This window comes from Mytilus trossulus, unplaced genomic scaffold (genome assembly GCF_036588685.1).
Source record: "Mytilus trossulus isolate FHL-02 unplaced genomic scaffold, PNRI_Mtr1.1.1.hap1 h1tg000363l__unscaffolded, whole genome shotgun sequence".
Classification (NCBI taxonomy): domain Eukaryota; kingdom Metazoa; phylum Mollusca; class Bivalvia; order Mytilida; family Mytilidae; genus Mytilus; species Mytilus trossulus.
The window spans coordinates 196,070-217,995 of NW_026963339.1; the positions used below are offsets into that span (position 1 = coordinate 196,070).

The 21,926-nt window shown below is 31.0% G+C and overlaps 1 protein-coding gene across 1 annotated transcript; it reads right to left on the minus strand.

The window, feature by feature from the left end:
* Positions 1-3,158: 3,158 nt before the first annotated feature.
* Positions 3,159-21,605, minus strand: LOC134701887 (mediator of RNA polymerase II transcription subunit 17-like). Its single transcript, XM_063562995.1, has 14 exons — positions 21,441-21,605; positions 18,891-19,067; positions 18,122-18,257; positions 17,491-17,665; positions 17,044-17,208; positions 11,153-11,283; positions 8,240-8,311; positions 7,728-7,793; positions 7,019-7,218; positions 6,424-6,480; positions 5,857-5,988; positions 5,352-5,472; positions 4,196-4,344; positions 3,159-3,418 (listed from the first exon to the last, which is right to left on the minus strand). The coding sequence occupies exons 1-14, from the start codon at positions 21,542-21,544 to the stop codon at positions 3,205-3,207; spliced, it is 1,899 nt and encodes a 632-aa protein (XP_063419065.1). The 5' UTR covers positions 21,545-21,605; the 3' UTR covers positions 3,159-3,204.
* Between the last annotated feature and the right edge of the window lie 321 nt (positions 21,606-21,926).

Genomic DNA, 21,926 nt, shown 5'->3' on the forward strand with positions numbered 1-21,926 from the left:
TGTCAAGTTTGGGTGGTTTGATTGGTTTATAGTCAACAATTTTTGGTGCACAACTATAGTAAGGTGTACTTGTTGGTCTGATAAGGTTTGTCATACCTTAACCTAATAACATGTATCATTGATAATGATAGTTTGTGTGAAGTTTTAGTAGGACCTCAATCTAAATTACAAAATCAATTGTAATCAGTAAAGCAGGCAAGGCATTTCAGTGTGTGCACTCTTGTATTGGTAAATTAATAGGTTAATATATATACTGGACAGTTTAGGGTAATAAGTACACTTGTGATGTCAAAAACAAGTGGAGATGAGACTTGAATGTCCATTTCTCGGTTTAATTAGTCTGTCACATATTTTTACTAACTTTTTAGAAATTGACGGAACCTCATTATTTGGCTTCTCAATTGCTAGCTTTCTACTTTTATACAGTAAAAATACAGTAACACTTCCATATTGAGTTTATAAGTGTCTCTGTTGATATTCAAGAGAATGCTTGTCCTATCAAATTCTTACAGATATTTTACAGACACAATCAGGAATTTGTTGAATGTTATGTGATGTCTGTTTCGAAGATAATAACAGATGTTCCAATTATTGTAACCACAAACCATCCATTTTCCTCAATATGACATACTAAATAAATTTCAACCTCGGGTTTGTATTTACATGAGCAACAAGAAAGGGCCACATGGGAATACAGATCTGTTTACCTTCCAGGAGCACATGAGATCACCACCCCTTGATTTTTGTTGTTTCTGTTGCTCAGTCTTGAGTTTTCTATATTGCATTTTGTAAACAGTTGTTTGTCTTTTGGATATTTCTTAATTTTTGCAATGGCATTATCAGTTCATTTTTGACTTGAGTTTGATTATCCCAATACCCATTGATATCTTACACCTCTTTCACATAGTTTTGGTTAAAATATATATGATCTACAGCCTTAACCAAAAAGATATTCCACAGACTTTTTACAACTTTGTAAAATACATCATATAGCAAAATATCTTTTTTTCCCCCTAATTTTAAATATTAATGACAAAATCACAAAATATTGCTCTAAATGTAAAAAGTTTTAAGGGCTAATGACAATTTGTCGGATAAAACAATTTAACATATAAATACTGATGACCGTAGGAAAATATGTACAGACATTTATTTGGTAGATTATTAAGGTGGTACCCAACACTTTAACTAAAATTATTTTGGCTTGTTTAATTTTCTTGAAATTTTGACAAAGTATTTACTTTGACTCTTAGACAAAAAAATAAAAACTTTAAAAAATTTGAACCAACCGTTTTATCAGAAAAATTACACTGGTTATATAGCAGTTTGACAAACACCAATTTTGATCATTGAGAAGCTTATTATTCCCTTAACAACACAATGTAATTGAAGCGTCTAGCTGATTTTACAGAGTTATCTCCCTGTAGTGTTAGGTACCACCTTAATACTCTTGGAACAAAAATTTTCTGGGAATTTACAATCAATTAAATTGATTTCCCTTAGCCAGATGTGTGGCCTCCAATCACGTTAGGAATGCTGTGAACTGTTTAACCATTATTAAATGTGTCTTATCAAACATCATGTTTGGAAGGATTTAAATTATTTGAATCAAACTAATTTTACATTCAATTCACAATAGATACTAAATATTAATGTAATTAAATCTTCTTCTTTTTTTGTGTTAACCTTGATTTCCTCCTGAAAGGTACTTTGGATATTTCAATTTCCTAGTTAAATATCAATCCTGTTGGATAATTGAGAGGGGTATTTTGTCACCTCTATTAGTTCTATTTTCTCATAGAATAATATTTTTATGTCAACAGCATATTTAGAACTAGAACAGTTATACATTTTCTTTGGAGTTTTGACATCTTTATATGATATTTGTGAATTGTAAGCTTTCCATCAATGGATTGACTATATTATTGTTCGAAAGTTGATAACCAGTAATTAAAGATAAAAATGATTATTCCAATATGGCAATAACTCAGAATGGAAACAGAATGCAGATGGAAAGGTGTCAGATACTGAAATGCCAAGTTATTTCATGACTAATTGCAATTGGATTCATTCAAAAATCTTAGATTTATTATCTGAGTACTTACAGGTTCTATATAAGTTTCAATTAAGTTGAAGATCTTTTGAACTACTGGTATTAACAAGATATTTATATTGACAATCCTTTCCATTTCTGTATTTATAAATGGGTACAAATAGTTTTTTATGTGTTCTGCAATTACCAAATATTTTCAGAAGAAACTAAACAAGTTCGTCATGAGGACCTCCTTGCCAATTTTTTGTGTGCATGAGTTTCAAAAAATTTATAAAAACACTTTTCAATGATATATTATACACTTGTTGTTCACCAGATTCATTGGATAAATGTTCACAGACAAGCACTGTAAGATAAAATGTGTTGAACAACTGCCCATTTTTTCAAAAGGGTTTTTCTTTAATAAAATTGAGAATGGAAATGGGGAATGTGTCAAAGAGACAACAACCTGACCAAATAAAAACCATGGCAGAAGGTCACTAACATGTCTTCAATGTAGCGAGAAATTCCCCCACTTGGAGGCGTCCTTCAGCTGGCCCCTAATAGTCCACTTTCCAGTACTAGTTATCTCCTCCATCAGAAATTTAGTCAATTTTGTTCTCCTTTGTGATGTCATTTACCAAAAAGAGGGGATCGTTTGTATCCTTGCTCTATTTCAATTCATCATTATACAAGATAAACTAGAAATAGTTTTGTTCAATAATTATTTAATCCCAATTCCCTAATGATAGCCATGCTGAATAACAATTATAGGAATTTAATTTGCCAAATAATTCGTGCAATATAGCCTTATAATTTTTTCAACCAATCGCTGTTGAAAGAATGATGTTCACAAAAATCAAAGTTTTGATGGAAGTGCAACAAACTCATAGGTTGTCTGTTGTATTGACCTATCAACTGCAAAAGCACCATGCTATTTTAGAAATTACTTTGAGAATCACTAGAGGATATCATCATTCACTGCTGTGGGCCTGTAAGACTAGTATGAAGTCAGATTCTTACTGTTAACCATAAGATTAAAGAAGGTTTTAGACCATAATGTCAATCTAAAGATACTACTGCACTCAGTGGAGATGGTTCTGTGCTGTATAATTATCAACTTCACTTAAATTTTACATTTATTTACAAGAAAGTCTTTTATATAAAAAATATCATGTAGCTGTCCTTGTTAAAACTGCCATTAAAGTTTCTAGTTTTGAAGGAAAATTACGACCCTCAAATTTGTTCATATCAACTTCCTGAAATTCACATCCCACAAATGACCATTTTTCATCTTTTGTCACAATCCTGGATTTATTTTCTTTAGGGCAAGACTGTATGAACACCTTGGTTCCAGTTGAAGGACCACTTTTAATTGCTAGAGCCCTATAAATGAAAATAGTTTGTGATTAGGTCTAGGTTATGTGGTAGGTCAATCATATTTGACAGCATTGTTTCAAAGTTTTTAAATATAAATGTTAACAAATTGTTCGTATTGGTGCATATAAGTATGTATACTGTATCAGAGTAATGCACTTTGCCTTTCTTCAACCTTTTTCTAAGTGAACCATCATTTTCAAATTCCGAGTGTTGTCTACTTTCAAAGCAGGTTATATGCATAATTGGTTAATATGTTATCATCCTCAATATGCATTTAATATTTGTCACTAAATTAATAGCAGCAATTAACAACTCCATTTATCATGTTTTTTCAGAAAACAATCATTTTAAAAATATTTCACATTAGACTATAGAATATTGAACTAGCACATATGTCATTTTATTTTTCATCCACAGACTCAAAATATATCCTGAAAACTTTTGTGTTTTTTCTTATTTTTGCAGGGTTGCTGTCTTATTGACATAAACACTGCAGTTCTATTTATTCATATTTAATGTAAATATCATAAAACAGGTTGTTTCATATTTGGCTTCAAAAAGAAGTTCAATTCTGAAAAATAAACTTAAGTCCTTGTTTGAATATCTAAATACCATTTTTAAGTTATTCATAATTATGACTGCTGTGATCAAATCCATATTAAAAATATCTTTGAACGAACAGATTGACATGTTATTGGAAAAACAACTCAGTACAAAAATGGACAGATATTCTTTTTTTAATAAATGTAAGAAATCGTATAACCTTTTTAATGGTTAACTTACTTGTTATGATTAGGTGAAGCCATGACCAATGCTGATGCTGTTGCTGAAGATTCTAAGTCCGACACACCAAGAGCACCAGTTGTATTTAACATGTGCCAGCCCATCAGACGGGACAAATTTTGTGATACACTTATCTGATGCTGTGATATCTAGGGAATATAAATTATACAAATACTTAAGTGAAGTAAAGACTAGAATTTGTCAAACCACTACTAGCAATAATCTTTTTTGAATGAAGCCAAGTTATAATTTCGGTATAACCTGCCTTATCTAGTCCATCATAATATTTGAGAATCTGTATTTTGCAGTACATTCTATGAAACTTTTATTGTTTAGTTATTTGTAAGTTTTAATTCACAGTGCATGATATGAATTAGAATAATCACAAAGATTTCTGAAAGGTTATTTTACTCATTCAAGTGACATTCTTTAAGATAACAATATTTATGCTGACAAAGATTGAATGGTTCAACACTTGATTTTTTGTGTGTGAATATTTACTATCAAATATCTTCCAAATCATACTGCACATCACCTGTTATTAATATTCTACAAAGACCTTTTTTTCATATTTCTATTCTTTGTCAGTTTTCATTTCTCATTACTATTTTGTATATATTGTTTAATATGTAATACGACTTTCCTTTTCTTATCCTTAATATGAGGCAGGAATTACCTGTGAATGGGGACAAAGTCTATGATTTTTTATTTTAAATCAACAATGTTAAAAAGAGAAACGGAGATACCTTAATGTTCCCGATTTTGGTTCTGTTGCTAGGGATTTTAGTTGTGACGCTATTTAAGTTACGACGTCATATGCAATGTAAACAAAGAAACGCTATCATCAGGTAACGTTTTTTCATATCAAGGAATTATTAAAAATGAAATTGGTATTGCGTTCCTTCCTATTTATAATAAACTGGTAAATATATATATAAAACATGACATAAAAAAAATTGAATGATTTTGAGTTCATTAGTTCAATGAAAAATTCGGGAAATTTTCCCGAATTTTTTTTTTTATTGAATTTTCTACTGTTATTGGGGACTTTGTCCCCATATTATATATTTACATCAAAATTTTACTTAAAACAAGAATTAATTGTAACAGATTTCTAGTATGTTACAATCCCTTTACTATAACAGTAATTACTTACTTGCCACAGAATAAAGTCTTCTAATTCTTTTTCTTCATAGGACAAAATTAATACTCGTCCCTCTCTCGTTATTACTTTGATTTTATCTACATAAATATGTACCATAAAACTGTGCCATATCCTGAAATAAATCAAGATATTTTTTCTTTTATCAAATACATGTGTATGAGTAAACTGTTCTGCCTTCTGAACATACACATCTTTCTGTCATATATGTTGTTCTTTTATCTTAAGGTAAACATTACCTTTTACTTGTAAATAAGTCTATATAGCATAGTGTATGGTCTAACAGTCAAGTTAATATTGGAGAAAACTAAAAGGCATATACATTTTATTGATAGCAATTTTCATTAGTAACTTTGATTAGCAGGGTGTGTTTCATATCAGCAAGTATGTATAGCTATAGCATTATACATTGTTCTACATTCAAGACTTACATATTATCACTTAGTTAATATTAAATTCCAATAGATATACAGGTCTTGATTAAAAGACAAAAGCTTACCTGAGATCATAGCCCTGTGAAGTGATGAGCACCCTGCAACTAGATTCTAGACTAGAGTTGACACAATTCCAGTGGTTAGCTAACTGTGGATCTGACAAAGTTATAGCATATCTATCTAATACTCCCATTGTTCTGGAAAAAATACAGATATTGAATTGTGTCATCTAAACATGTTATTATACTTATACCAAAGTTTTTAAAATAAGTTATCCTCATTCATATTTAAATTTGCATACAGTAATCATATATCACTCAATAAGTGATATTTTAATACCATTATCATTAAAATAGGCACTTGCAGATATGTAAATGGCATAAATCACTTAGTAGGAACAATACCAAATGTTTTTTTGTTGTTGTATTCTTTGTAAAGACTTTGATAGACTCAAGATGAGAGTTGGACACATTGTATGGATACATGTCTATTGTTGAAGACTGCATAATCTTATACAAATTAAGCAAATCCCAAGATATGTTCATATCAAATAAAGATTTTAGCTTAGATTTGTTTCACAAACATGACAAAGTCTTTAATATTTCTGTAATAATACTATACATGACACTTACTTTTGTCTTAAAACATGATGTTTTGTCTGTTTAATAACTTGTTCCAGTAAAGACTCACTGAAACAGAAAATCTACATTTCAAGTATTTGAGTTAAATAATAGTTATCAAGTAATACTGATACTACAGTAAAATCAAAGAGGAAAAGTTCCAAAATCAAATGAAAACAACCTCAAATTAATAAATATTTCATGCTGTAGGAACATTTAAATTTTGTCAATAAGACAAGACATAGTTATTTGTTTTATAATAATCTTTAAAACTTCCCAAATAAAATATTGGCCTTATACATATAAATGTGAGAAAATCACATTGTGTGATGTACTGAACAGGAATGAACAATAGTGAAGCTAGTTATCTTATAATTCTCTTATCTAAAATTTTGAAAAATAATCAAGCAATGCAATCTCACCATTCTTAGTCATCCCAAATCAATATCTCTTAAAAATACTAAAGTCACTCAATATATAACACTTCCATTATTGTAAACATTTTCCTATACCAACGATGTTTATCACTAGCCTAACTATATTTGTACTTATTATTGGTAAATCAACATGTTTTCCTTCTGGTCAACCTAAATGTATGTCTACTTACTTGTCAGCCATTTCCAGAAGATCTTGTCGACACATGGCTAAAGGTCCAGCCATTCTCCGTTTCTTACTAACACCAATCATTGCTGTCACTGGATGTGGAGGTGGATAATGAATGTTTTTATAATGTAGCTCTCTCAGCAGTTGATGAAGGGAATGTTCTAACACATGGTTATGATCAAGTTTAGGTGGAGCTGGAGGTGGCTGTAAATGAAAACCATGATTAAGTTGAAAAACGTCTGAAGACCAGGTTTTGATTAATAGCGGTATTTCAATATGCTTACAATACAAGAACTAACAATAGGAACAAGTTTTTCATGGGTTTTTTCTCTCTCTCTCTTCAAACTGGTAATTTTTTTGTAGGCAGCTATGATTATAGTTCAAATCATTGGAATCTAGACAGGGTATTAACAGTTGATTAATATCAATATCCCTTTGAAGAAGATAATGAATTCTTTCAGAAAATATGTTTAACAGGCAATAGAGTCATGAGAGTAAGTCCATTCTAATTCATTACAGTTCATATTTTCTATGATGAAAAACAAATGCTGGTATGTTGCCCTCTTGATGTCTTTTGGGGTTATTTGTGTCTATGGGTTGTTTTCCAAATGACACTCAACATCTCAATTGTTTTCGTATTTTTTAATTAACATTTACAAAATCTTGCAATAACATCAAAACTTCTTCACATATTACAAAGCACCAATAATTACCCTTTTGTTTTTATCTTTCCCTGTTGAGTGACAGAGTATTATGGACAACTGTATACCTGGAAACACCTAAAAGTAAACATTTAATATATTTTAATATACTTTCATGCTACGAAAGTGTATGAAATTAAAGATTAAAACAAGGAATCTATTACTTGTGAATATAACATTCAATAAAAGAATTAAGTTCCAAGGTCCCTTGCTTTGCTCATATTTTATCAATGCAAGGAACCAGGGCAATAACAAAAAAATAAAATATTTATTAATATCTTTTAAAATAATGGCTCAGAGATACAGTGCAATTTCAATACAGTGCAATCTCTGATATATATTAAATCAACGCTTTTTCAAAAGTGTCATATAAGAAATTTGCATAAAGTATAATAATATCATTTGTTCTTCATAGATCTTCAGTTTTCCAGCTATAATCTTTAGATTGGTTCATGCTCTCAACTAACACTAAATGCACTGAACCCAAATTGTAACGGAAGGCTAGCATGTTACTAATGACTTACATTTGTGATAATTTGGTTTCCTACAACAAGATGTGGCACTGATGAGTTGGTTTGAACTGCTTCTCTTGCTAACTACAAATACAACCAGATGCTTCGCAGGGCGTAGCTTTATACGACCGCAGAGGTTGAACCCTGAACGGTTGGGGCAAGTATGGACACAACATTCAAGCTGGATTCAGCTCTAAATTTGGATTGTGATTAAATAGTTGACACAGCATAGGTTTCTGACACAGAATGAATGTGTTCTAATGAACTTAAAATTTTTGTTTTTTCTTAGAGCAATTCACTATGCTGTTCAATATTAATCCTCTCAAAAAAATGTTTGAAGAAATTTTCTATTTATTTATGAAATTTCAAATGAGAAAAATTCAACTCAATTTTTTTAATCACATCCCCCTTTCCCTTATTCCAAAACTAATCTCAATTAAAATTTCTAATGGAGTTTGAAACAATAACTACTCATTTAAATACATCATAAAATATTAAGATGTAAAAAAACTGCTTGTTATCACTGAATGGTAAAGATTATTTAAATTTATCAGTTGGTAGTAAAAAGTGAATATACATTGTATATTGTATATAACAAAGATTTAAGTTGATTCTGGACAAAGAAAGATAACTCCAATTAAAAAAAACTCTTGCAATAAGATATTTCTTGCTTACTATTTTGGACAAAGAAAGATAACTCTAATTAAAAAAAAATTTGCTATTTCACAATATTGTGAAATTAGATATTTCTTGCCATTGCACAATACTGTGCAATTGAAAAGACTTGCTATTCCACAATACTTAATATAATAATTTGAGATCCTGATTTGGACCAACTTGAAAACTGGGCCCATAATCAAAAATCTAAGTACATGTTTAGATTCAGCATATCAAAGAGGCCCAAGAATTTAATTTTTGTTAAAATCAAACTTAGTTTAATTTTGGACTCTTTGGACCTTAATGTAGGCCAATTTGAAAACGGGACCAAAAATGAAGAATCTACATACACAGTTAGATTTGGCATATCAAAGAACCCCATTTATTCAATTTTTGATGAAATCAAAAAAGTTTAATTTTGGACCCCGATTTGGGCCAACTTGAAAACTGGGCCAATAATAAAAAATCTAAGTTCATTTTTAGATTCAGCATATCAAAGAACCCCAAGGATTCAATTTTTGTTAAAATCAAACTAAGTTTAATTTTGGACCCTTTGGACCTTAATGTAGACCAATTTAAAAACAGGACCAAAAGTTAAGAATCTACATACACAGTTAGATTCGGCATATCAAAGAACCCCAATTATTCAATTTTGATGAAATCAAACAAAGTTTAATTTTGGAACCTTTGGGCCCCTTTTTCCTAAACTGTTGGGACCAAAACTCCCAAAATCAATACCAACTTTCCTTTTATGGTCATTAACCTTGTGTTTAAATTTCATAGATTTCTATTTACTTATACTAACGTTATGGTGCCAAAACCAAGAAAAATGCTTATTTGGGTCCCTTTTTAGCCCCTAATTCCTAAACTGTTGGGACCTAAACTCCCAAAATCAATACCAATCTTCCTTTAGTGGTCATTAACATTATGTTTAAATTTCATTGATTTCTATTTACTTAAACTAAAGTTATTGTGCGAAAACCCAGAATAATGCTTATTTGGGCCCTTTTTTGGCCCCTAATTCCTAAACTGTTGAAACCAAAACTCTCAAAATCAATCCCAACCTTTCTTTTGTGGTCATCAACCTTGTGTCAAAATTTCATAGATTTCTATTAACTTAAACTAAAGTTATAGTGCGAAAACCAAGAAAATGCTTATTTGGGCCCTTTTTGGCCCCTAATTCCTAAAATGTTGGGACCAAAACTCCCAAAATCAATACCAACCTTCCTTTTATGGTCATAAACCTTGTGTTAAAATTTCATAGATTTCTATTCACTTTTACTAAAGTTATCGTGCGAAAACTAAAAGTATTCGGACGACGACGACGACGACGACGACGACGACGCCAACGTGATAGCAATATACGACGAAAATTTTTTCAAAATTTGCGGTCGTATAAAAATACATAAATATTATTTACCATACGTAAGTTAATGACCAACATTTAAAAAAATTGTAAGATCAAAGTTTGGAAACACCTTTTTATAAATGGAAAGGTCAAATCTTTTTATAATGATGAACTACATTTTCAGCTCAGTATAAAACGTATTGCTTACTTGCAAATTCAGTTTGAAAAGGTAAAAACATTGTATTCACTGTTTGATGATTGCTAAGGTAAAATTACCACCATGTTTGTGTTTCATAAAAGACATATCTTTAGAGTCCTCAATCTGCTTTTGTTAAACACAATATCAAAAATATTCTTCTATGAGCAATATGTCTAAACTGTATAATTTTTGGGTAAGAATATGAAGTAAAATGAAATAGTAAGTAAAACTACTTTTATGCATACAAAACACTTTGGATAGTTATACGTTTGTATAAATGAAGTCACATGAATTTCATTGATAAATTAAAGCAGATGAACTAGAGCATGTGACTTTGTTGCACTGATACATGACATCATTGCCTTATATTTTTTTAGTATCAAGTCGTGTTCATAACATTAGGCAGTAAGATCTTAAACAAAAATGTTAAAAAATTGCCAATAAACACCTATACTTAATAACTATTTTGTTCACAAGAATATTGTTCCAGAGATCATGAGATGTAACAAAAATTGTTTCTATAACAAACTTACTAAAAATCAGAAGTCTTGAACTTGTTCATACAATATTCAATCTGCAGGTGTCAATTAAATCATGAACAAATTTAACTTATGCTGAAAACTTAACACATTATTTTACCTCAATTCATGTTTTTGCAACGAAATCCAATTTATTATGTCCAAAATATTTAAAATAAAAGTTTCAGAAATCATTCTTATACCTGAGAAAATATTTCTTTACAAAAGAGAACATTTTGTGCTGCCTGTAGTTTTTGTTGCCAGTATGTTCCTGTGTGTACTGTACCAAGTTCTGATGGTAATCTCATTATTGCACTGGTTAGATCCATTTTCTCTGAAACACAATAAGATGATATGTTAGACAAAATGTTGTTCTTTTATTTAATTATTCAAAATGGTTCTCATTGTAATCATAAACTTGATTGTTGAACCCAGCAATGTCAACAGAAATACAATTTAATTATGCTTTCCTTTGTACAGCTGCCAAGACAAAATATATATTTTTTTTTTAAATGGATAAAAAATATTCTTAATTAATCTTATTAGAGAAAAACGAAATCGAAAATAAAAGAATTATCAAAAACATTAAAACTGAAAACGACAAATTAAAAACAGAACTTTCGAGCACGAATGAGCGATTAAACCAACACCTAATCAATTGTGAACGTAAATTTACACAATATGATGCAAACCACAAGCTAATAAACCAACAATCCAAAGCTATTGGGGAATTTGACTTTAATTCGTATACATCTAATGTAAAACGGTTTGACTCCGAACTTGAGCGACATAGTAAATTGTGCGTTAGTCTACAAAAGAATGTTAGCGAGTTGAAATTGAATTCAAAACAATCGTATGCCTCTAAAGTAACCCCACCGGGAACCCCAGATAGTCCGCATACTACCGGTATACAGATAAACTCTAGTACGAGAAGTGGTCAGTTATCACCTATAGAAATACCAGAAAGTCGATCACCCGTAACTTGTAAACAAAACATAGAAAAAAGATATTCTAACGGTAATACTAATAGTGATAATGTTACAGTTTTACCGTACAAGACACATGAAACGCAAAACGAAGGAAACAGAGACATATCAAAACCAAATACGGAAAACAATGACATTACTTATAAAATTCCTGTTCGACTTGAAGGAGTCACTAGCCATGTTGAAACGACAAATGAAAACTTTTTTACGGGTGTTACAAAGAATAGAACGGCTAGGTACTACTTGTCAGGAATTGACTCGAAATCTACGCGAGCTGGAATTTTAAGTTACTTAGAAACTAAAAATGCACATGTAACATACTTACGTTTGTTTAGCACAAGGAACAATGATCGTCGGATATCTGCGAAGCTTAACATCGCAGAAAACTGTGCAGAGATTGTCGAAACAGAAAACTTTTGGCCGAAAGGCGTGTATTGTAGAAAATGGTTAAGCAACCGTGAATGGAATCAACGCTTTACGGATGATGCTCATCATGAACCAGACTCATAATAAACAATAAAAATGCAGTGTCAAATATTATTTTCCTTTGTTACCTTGGTTACCTTATTTCTTATAATGTCTAGTCTAAAACTTTTAGCATGGAATGTAAGAGGTATTATGTCTTCTACTGTATGTTTGAGTAATTTATTAAGAAGTACTGATTGTGATGTTTGTATTATCTCTGAACATAAACTTAAAACCAGATCCTTAAATTATTTGTCAAGTATTGAACAAGGATATAATTGTGTATGTAAAGCTGATTCCTTGCCTAATTTTTATAACGCATATCATGGCAAAGGTGGTATTGCCATCCTGTATAAGAGCACACTTCAATTTTCTATTAATGAAATTCATGATACGAACTCAGAAAGAATTGTTGGTCTTGAGATCAAAACCCCATCTAAAGGGTCATTATTTATTTTTGGTGCATATTTACCATCTGATGAATCTGTAGATAACTATAGAACTGAACTTAATATATTAGATGCATTATATACTCATTATAGTAATTATGGCAATGTTATAATCGCAGGGGATTTAAATGCCAGTTGTCTTGAGAAAGATAAATTATGTTCAAACAAGTACAAATCTGTTGAGCTAATGAAATTTGTTAAAAGATATCAATTGCTGTTTTCAGGTGGAAAAATTAAACATAAAGGGCCAGATTATACATTTATTAATAAGACATCAATGATTGATTATATTCTTATGAATGATAGTATATATAGGCAGCTTAAGTCTTATGAAATACTTAGCGAGGGTTCGGTTAGTAGTACATCCGATCATTTACCAATTTTAGCCGAAATAGTGTTGCAACATAATCCTCATAAAATATTGAATTCATTTAGTAAGCTACCAGCATGGCATAAAATAACGGACGATCAAATCGAACTGTATAAACTATTTTTACACGAACCTTTACAAATTCTGATAAAGAAAATGGACTCGGATAATGCAGATATTGATATTTTATACAACGATATGGTGACTATTTTACATGCTGCAGCAGATAAGACAGTCCCCAAGTGCGGTTTTAATCCCTTTACTAAACCGTATTGGACATCTGGTGTAAAGATTGCCCACGAGAAGGAACGAACATTACGAAAAGCCTGGGTTATTGATGGTCGCCCTAGAGGTATGCATTATGATTCATATAAGCTATACAAGAGAGCAAAACATGAATTCCGAAATATACAACAGGCTGCGTATGAACAATATATACAACAAACTAACGATGACATTAATAAGGCAGCTGAATGCGATATCCGTCTTTTTTGGAAACGTATTAAACGCAATAAAGCTGTCTCGTCCAAAATTTATCCTGAAATAATCCAGGATGATAATATATGCAACACTCCCGAGAGCATCGCTAATGCATTTATGGACTACTTTTCGAAACTATACCAGCCGGACAGTGATGAAATGTATGATAATGACACGAGAAAACAGATTGAACTTGATTACAATAAAATATTTTTTAAATCTTGTTATGAACAAAACGTGTATTTACCAGGTGGTATTATCAAAGAAAGTGAAGTCGATGGTATAATTAAACTCTTGAAGCCTAGAAAAGCTAGTGGCCATGACAAAATTCAACATGAACATCTGTTGTATGGTGGAAATACTTTAGTCCGATGCTTAACATCGTTATTTAATCTAGTTGTGAGTAAAGGTCGTATCCCTAATGGATGGAAACTAGGTCTCCTTGTTCCATTATTTAAAGGCAACAATAAACCGAAGACTTCACCGGACAGTTACCGACCAATCACGTTACTTCCATGTGTTCTTAAAGTGTTTGAGCATGTTATCAAGTCAAGATTGTTGTTATATGTCTTTGATGGAAGTACCTTTCCGAACCCTCAGCAGCAAGGTTTTCAGAAATATCTCGGATGTCTTACTGCATCCTTTAATTTACATGAAACTATATTTCATAATATTGAATTGTTTAGTAAAATTTTTGTAGCCTTCCTGGATAGCAGGAAAGCATTTGATACGGTATGGAGGATAGGTTTAATGTACAAACTGTTTAAACTTGGTGTAAATGGTAAACTATGGTTATTAATTAATGACTGTCATTATAATACGAAAAGTGCAGTTATTGTCAATCAATGTCAATCAAGTTTTTTCCCTGTAGTAGAAGGTGTACGACAAGGAGGAGTGCTCTCAGGTTTATTGTATTTAGTATTTATAAATGATTTAATTTGTGATCTGGAAAAATTTAATCCAAAGACAGGTATTTTCAATATCAATTGTTGTGCACCTGCTCTTGCAGATGACATATCATGTATTGCCACATCTCCAGCATCCTTACAACGTATGCTTAATGTGTGTAACCAATATTCAAAGAAATGGCGTTTTCGCTTTAATGCAAATAAGTCGTGTATCATTCAATTTTCTGTGAATACGAGAGAGATAAATGTCAATTTTCCATGGTTTATTGGTAATGAACGTATTCCGATAGCAAATAACTATCTACATTTAGGTATAGAACTAAACTATCGATTTAAATCAAATCAAAGAACTGAAAGTTCCTGCAGAAAAGGCAGAAACGCATACTTTGCGTTGAATGGCATAAAGACAAATGCAACGAACCCGTGTGTATTACTCAAACTATATAAAACTGTGATACTACCCAGTGTTTTATACGGGTGTGAGATGTGGAATAACATGAAATCTTATGATAAAGCTACTTTAAACCGGTTTCAACATTTTATAGTGAAACATATTCTCAACTTGAAAACGTCGACTCGATCTGATATGTGCGAAAGTATTCTTGGTATTCATCCAATAACAGGATATATAGACAAAAGAAAACTTATTTTCCTACAAAAACTGTGTACCTTAGACATTTCCTCTCTTTCTAAGAGAATATTTCTCACCAGATTGTTTACTTTCTTTATAGACTCTCAAAGGAAACACTACGGATTTATTCCTGATATCATTGACATTTTAAAACAGTATGGACTTATGAGTTACCTTCTTGACTATATTGAAGATGGAACATTTCCATCAAAACAAATTTGGAAGTCTATTGTTTATAGCGCAGTCGATAGTATACAGTTAAACAATTGGTTAAACCGTGTTATTTCAGATGACAGCTTCACACGTTTCAGGAATATTCATACGTCAGTGACAATTACAGAATTTTGGAAACACTCAAATTCTTTTAATGAGATTAAAAATTCTTTTTTAATTACTAAATTACTAACTGAAATACCAAATACAACAAGTAATATATGTGATATATGTACAAGGAATTTTAAAGATGTTTACGTACACGCTTGTTGCAATTGTCCAAGTACTAATGCACAGCGAGAAGTCTGGTGGGACATCTTAAGTGACAATTTTCCAGTGCAGCTTTACTGTGAATTGAACATGTATGACGACGAAATCCTCTTTCAAATGTTACTCGGTCGAAAACCACTGACAATTTTTTCAAGTATAGATGAATCGGTTCAATTTCTCAAGCTGTGTCATGCGCATGTTACTCAGTGTGTAGCAGAATATAGTCGATCTCTTAGACAGTGTTATTAGATGTGTCAATACACGATGTGTCAATACATGATGTGTCACTGCAGTTATACTTTAAATATTGCTTTTATAGACTATTTATATATCATCTTTTGTGTATTTACCTTATACTTTGCTCTTATACTAATAATTTGTGTGTAATTATGTTGTAACGTTTGCTTATATTCATTAATTGTATGTTCATTGAATCTCATTTATGAGGAATTAAAGATATGAATGGTAAAAAGGTGACTTGCACCTACTTGTAGATAATTTTAAAGGAGAATATTTGATGATCCACAATCATGTTGCTAGTGAATGTATATCTGACAGTTACATGTAGCTTGTATTTTTTATAATACGTATACCAGTACCCTGACTTAAGGAGGCTCGCGGGTATAAAAAAATCGGCAAAAATAAACATTTGTTTTTTCATTACAAATTTTATTTATGACACAATTAGCTATTACTTTATAATATGGTACAAAAATCACCAGGAAAAATCGATTTGGGTTAGTCACAGATGACTTTTAAAATGTTCATATCATTGAAAAAGCTTCGAATTATCTCCCTTTGGTGCAAAACTGTCATTTTTTAACATTTAAATTGAAATATCTTTTTTAACTCATCGGTGACCTATAGTTTTTATTATTGTTTCCAAGCAAGCTGTACATAAACTAAATAATTGTAAAATTTTAGCAATTTCTTTAATTTAGTTCTTTTTTTATTTCGATATTACCAATATTTTTCCTATTAGTTCTACAGAAAAAAAGGACATCAACAAAAATGTATGCTTCTTTCGGAGGCAAATTGTGAGCTTAAATGAACGGTGACCCCATATTATTATTTTATATTTCCAATAGGTATAAGATAAAGTTTAATCATAGAAAAACATAGGAAAATCCTATATTAGAAAAAAAAAGTCGATTTAGACCCGCGAGCCCCCTTAAGACTGAATGCCTAACTTTTCCATCAAATCCATAAGAATTAAAAATTTGATATAACTGTCAATGAATGCCTGACATTTTATAATTTTTAAGTCAACCAAAAAAAACTGTAAGGAATTAAAGTCTTTTAGCCATAAATTTAACATTTACCTGGAACAGATTTGACTTCCACCTGTATGTATGCCACACCCCTCAGATCATTAGGAATAACAACCTCTAAACCTCCCTTAGTGGCAGATCCTTCAGGTTCAGTAGATGTACTAGTGGTGGTCTTTAAAACTTCAAAGGTTCCTCCCTGCCAAAACCTTGAACCAGCTGGGAAAACAAAAATTTATGAATCACATTTAGGTATGCTAAATTATACCATAATCAATTCAAAATATAACCTAATCTTTTTTCGCAATCATAAGTTTCAGTTTGGTATTACTATTAATTGACTACAAGAACATTTGACTTTATTTGTCTGATTGCAAATATCATATCAAAGCAATCTAAAGTACTTAAATCTACTTCTATCTACTTATATATTTAGTTTTGTTTAGAAAGAAAAAAGTTACATTTTCTGCAAAATAATTATGTACAACACATTTTTTTTACCTGTTTTATAACTTAGATCTCCTAGAATTGTATTTCCAACTTTTTTAAGTCTCCAGTTTTGTCTTAGTTTGAGCAGCTCTATATGAAAATCATTATGCTTAGAGGTGCCTTCTGCCTGTGACTTTTTTAATCTTTCAGCACTACTCATTAAAATATTTGCTGATGTAGTTAGTGCCTGAAAATAAATACAAATTATCATTATGTTTCCAAATCTTCTCAAGTTGATATTTTTACATAGACTAAAATTAAAAACCTCAAAATTATTCTGACAATAATTGATCGATTGATTTTGATGTTTCCATGTTCTAATTCAACTGTGTTCTCCTAAATATTTTAAAACTTGTGACAAAAAACAAAACAAGAAGGGATCACCAAACAATTTGAATTCCAAGTTATCAATGACTGTGTCGTAACAAGAAATTAACTGTGAAGGCGTGACCTATAGCTACCCCACTCAATATCAGACATCTGACAAAAAAGTTCATGCTTAATGAGTATAATAAAATTTAAAGTATTCTCAAACAAGATGTTAAAGCCCTGCAGATTTGAAATCTACCAAAATGATACAACTCAATAAAATCAAATCAGATAAAGTAAAAAAAATCTAGATTTGTCAGAACGAGTCTTTTACCTGTTTTTTAGAAGCTAATTGTAAGGCAGTCTTTGGATCTGGGGCTGGTTGAGATACTTGATCTAACACCATATAATTCTTTCTCTTGGCAATGTTTAAAACATCTAACAGGACACTCATCTCTGTCAGGGAAGCCCTTTAATACAAATAATTCAGTTAAATTATCTACAAGACAAAAGAAATAAGAAAACATTGAAATTCTTTCAAGTGACATGTCTTGAGAAAATGAAAACCATTATTTTGTACATTTTCATCATGAAATTATATAAAACATAGCATGCATACATGTGACTAAATATTTTGAGGACAGATAGACAGTTTACCCTCCTTTTGAAGATCAGGTATGATGAATGAAAAGAATCACAGTATTAAAGATCCTGTTTGAAAATTAATAATACATGTATAAACAATTATGATTCAATAAAATTAAATTTTCAAAAAAAATTAATTTAAATATAAAAAAGGTTAAAAAAATGTTATCAAAAAATGACTTTCCAAGGATCCTGGATCCTCAGTTATTAGTACACTAAGATGCTGTTATAGATCTCATAATGACATTGCAAGCAACTTAGGACAGTATTTAATACATTGAATCTTCTTAATATCATTCTGAAGAAAAAAAATTGTCTATGAATTATACAAACGTGCAGGAAAACAAGAAAGAAAGAAATTGAGCATATTTCCCATCAATAGGTTCAATTTAGAACTTTAATGTCAATTACTGGTATATACATTGTACTGTACTTGTTTATAACTTTTAAAGTTTTACTTGAGTTTATTTCTAACTGAATCCCATGGCCATAATGATGGTTGAAATGTTGTCGCTTTTTCTTCTTCTGATTCTTTTTCTCCTTCTGATGTGGGTTTTCCCTTTTCTTCACATTCATCTTTATAAAAATCTATTTTGTTGGCTAACTTGGCCAAATTCTCTGACATAGACAGTTGTCTGTAACAAAAAAAGTCAGATTAAATAATTCAATGGCAAGAAACCAAAAACATGCACATTACATAGATGAAACTTACATTTAAAGAACAGATAAATGAAAAATGAACAAATTGAGGCAGGATTAATCATTTATGTGAATCCAAGCGGTCAGTCTGCTCCAGAAGCAATGAAGCAGGCAATCGTTTTGGACAGGCAAATATCCACTTTTTGATATGAAAGGAACTCTGATGTCCCATGGCCCAAGGTTGTCTAGCAAAATAGTCATTGAACGTCAGATTTATCTCGGACTAATATGGGGACAAAGTAGATGATAGAAAAATAAATTAAAAAAAATAAAAAAATCTGGGGTCGTGGGATGTCAGAAAAGTGGATATTTGCCCGTCCAAAATAGATGCACTACTTCGTTGCTTCTGATGCCAACGGACGGCCTTGGAAATATATAAATTGGGTTCCTATTTGTTCATTTTTCATTTATATCTTCATTTATGTAAGTTTCACCTACCTGCCACCCTAATTTTCTCATATTTAGACAGTTTAACAGTGACCCACCGAATATGGCATTTTGACTTTCATTTTGAAAGATTGTCATGTGATCACGAGAAAAAAATAAGGCACAATGGACAATGAGTCATAATGTATGCATATAGATGACCCTAGGTCAATATGAATATATAATCTAACACCTCGCTCATTTACAATACAAGCAATGAAAATATCCAAAAGCTTCTGAATGTTATCGTGGTTGGCACTAAATGCTTAATACCAATCTCCTGTAAAGGAGGTAAATATTTGTGGTTGGCTTCTTAATTTTTAATACCGATCTCCTGTAAGGAGTTGAAAAAAAATAAAAATATTTGCATATTTGAGTCTTGAGGTCTCGTAACTTGACATCCATTTAAAATATAGGTAAAAATGTCTGATTCGATGGGTCACTGTAATCAAAGTGATGGAAATCACTCATGGAAAGATTAGAAGCGTAGTTTGAATTATTGTATAATAAACAATGGTTTGTTATAATTAAAAGTTTTAAAATTTCTAAACTGTTTCAAGCCAATTCCTGAAAAAAAAAGTGTACTAATTTAATTGTTGATTAATTACAGATGATTATTGGAAATTTATCAAGTAAATTATAGGCCTTACTTGAATACCTTTTATTTAATCATATTTATATTCATATTTCATTGTTTTGAGATCTTGTTAATCCATTCATCATTTATCTTTCAGATACAATTTACAGAATCACTTTATGTAATGTAGATCAAAAGTAATAATTGGCAATAAATAAATCTATCATCCTTATAAATATCAAACATCTAATATACACATTTGTGTATTCAATAATGAGGTCAAATACTTGTGTATTAAGAATTATATATGAATTGAGTGGTCTGTATAATTATGCAAGACTGAGGTTGATAGGTAATGTGGTCAATTTGATTGGCAGTTTAGGAGGTGGGAGATTGTAATTAAAGATCTACCTGGTCTCCTATTGTTTAGTGATAATGACAGTTGTCAATCATACTAGTTGAATCAATACCCAGTTACCTAATCAAAATGTTTTTGAAAAGGCTGCACATCAACACACCTTAATGACATACATTCTTGAATGAACTGTTCCAATAATGTACCCAGATTTTTTCAGTCTATATGTGTAAAATATGCGCATACATGAGAACCATAGGGAACTATATTTTAGTGTGAATACATTTAGTAACAGTAGCTAACCTGTCCTGTTGTTAGGGAGGGTGGTGCCTAAGTGAAGATTTAGAACAAGTTCTAATCTTTCCAAAAACTGTCAAAATATGAGAAAATAAAAGGATGCAGGTATAGGTGAAACTTACATAAATGAAGAGATAAATGAAAAATGAACAAATAGATACCCACTTTATATAATTCCAAGGTTGTCCGTTGGCACCAAAAGCAATGAAGCAGCCTTTTATTTTTAGTCTGAGATAATCTCTGACTATTTATTTTGGAAGGGTAAATATTCACTTTTAGATATGGGACGAGTTCCGACGTCTCATGGCCCAAGCTTTTCTGGCAAAACAGCCGTATGACGTCAGAGTAATCTCTTCTTCTTCAATCTCTAACTAAGATAATACCTGACCCATTTTATCATCTACATCACCGATCACATGCAACTCACAGTGCTCTGCTTTGCATATTTCAAAGGAAAACACCTGCTTGGACTTAGAGTGGGACATATTCTTTGTACTCTATCTATGCCTTTCATAATCATATCTACGTCTAATAGTTTATGCTATAACATAAAACACTTAAAACAGTAAATTATTCATCATGTAATAATAATTTTTAAATATGAAAATAATAGAGCTTCTGACACAGGGCTTCTTTATTGATAAGTATTCTTACGGGGCATAAACCTCTTGAATATCTTGTCCATCGCCTTCTACTCGGACCTCTTGTATTTGGCTTTCTAAAACTGCTTCAACACAAACGGGGACTGGAGTAGTCATCTTTTGTCAAAAAGACAAACTTCAATTATTGTAATCTGGTACCTTAAATTTATGAAAATAATCAAACCAGTGCAAATCTAATATTAGTATGAATGCGGACAAACATTCACTTTCCGGAAGAAAAAATCCACACTATTTCTGTTTTTACCTTTTCCAGTAAATATTTATTTATATTTTAACTTGTTTGACTTTTCACTTAGGATACTTATTATGCTCTTGCATATTGATTAATTTTATGAACATGTTTAGTTTAAACATCAATTTTACATTATTTTAAATGTATAAGTGTGTAAATTTTTACAGGGCCGTAGCGTAATGGAGGCAAATGAGGCAAATGCCTCACTTTTGAAACGACGATCAAACTTTAGAAGTGTCATTTTTT

Bases quoted from the DNA above. Each gene is read 5' to 3' on its own strand.
- LOC134701887 (XM_063562995.1), bottom strand. From the start codon at position 21,544: ATGACTACTCCAGTCCCCGTTTGTGTTGAAGCAGTTTTAGAAAGCCAA. The intron at 5,473-5,856 runs GTAAGCTTTTGT...GATTTATTTCAG, and splicing joins TCACAGGGCTATGATCTCAG to GATATGGCACAGTTTTATGG. The intron at 3,419-4,195 runs GTAAGTTAACCA...TTTCATTTATAG, and splicing joins GCTTCACCTAATCATAACAA to GGCTCTAGCAATTAAAAGTG.